The 709-nt window shown below is 44.6% G+C and overlaps 1 protein-coding gene across 1 annotated transcript in view; it reads right to left on the minus strand.

Annotated features, from left to right (window-relative positions):
- CSUI_008059 (dna-directed rna polymerase ii subunit rpb1) overlaps positions 1–709 on the minus strand; it is a 1,479-nt gene that overhangs the window by 219 nt on the left and 551 nt on the right. Inside the window, exon 1 of the mRNA XM_068068198.1 lies at positions 1–709. This exon is cut by the window's left edge and continues 219 nt beyond it; it is cut by the window's right edge and continues 551 nt beyond it. Coding sequence (XP_067919827.1) covers positions 54–689 — 636 coding nt within the window. The 5' untranslated portion in view covers positions 690–709 and the 3' untranslated portion in view covers positions 1–53.

A 709-nucleotide genomic window follows, 5' to 3' on the forward strand; every position in this document is an offset into this window, starting at 1 on the left:
CTTCTCCGCCTCTTCCTCTTCTTCCACTATGATTGCTGCAGCAGGTGGTCCTGCTACTCCTGATAGGTTCTTTCATAGACATGTATGAAGTCCTTAGGCGTCGCTCCCATATAGCAAGCACGTTTCTGAAATCCTCCATCGACTAGAGCCGCATGGGTTCTCTTCATGGCGAGAGCCCAATGAAGATGAACGAGACGGGAATCTTCTTCTCTTAGGAGTAGATGAGTGACCTCTACTTCCACAAACCGAAGACAAGACTGATAATGAAGAAGAAAGTCATGAAACAGATGTCTGAATTCTTCATCTCCCACTCTTTCTCCACCGACAACACTCTCTCCAGGGAGCTCACTCCCTATCATGATTCTCAGCACTCTTAACATAGGAGGGAGTCTTATATTCGGAGGAAAGAAAAGAAAGGAAGTTAAAAAATCACTATCATCATCATCATCGGCCCTATCTCTTTCTTCTCCTTCTATGAAGAAGCCATTGTTCTTCTTGTGATGATCTATCAGCATGCTATCAAGATCACCCTCACATCGATTCTTCAAAGAATAAGAATCTGCTCCTGGTAAAGAGAAAAGAAAGCGGTGATGCCACTCATGCCTTGTCTCCGCCGCGATCTTCGTCTTCGTCGTAGGAGACCTCATTCTACTGGAGTTGTTCCAATGGCTATCATCTCTCAAACTCATAAGCAAAGAAGAAGAAGAAG

Source organism: Cystoisospora suis, assembly GCF_002600585.1.
Source record: "Cystoisospora suis strain Wien I chromosome Unknown contig_4405, whole genome shotgun sequence".
In the NCBI taxonomy this organism is placed as follows: Eukaryota; Apicomplexa; class Conoidasida; order Eucoccidiorida; family Sarcocystidae; genus Cystoisospora; species Cystoisospora suis.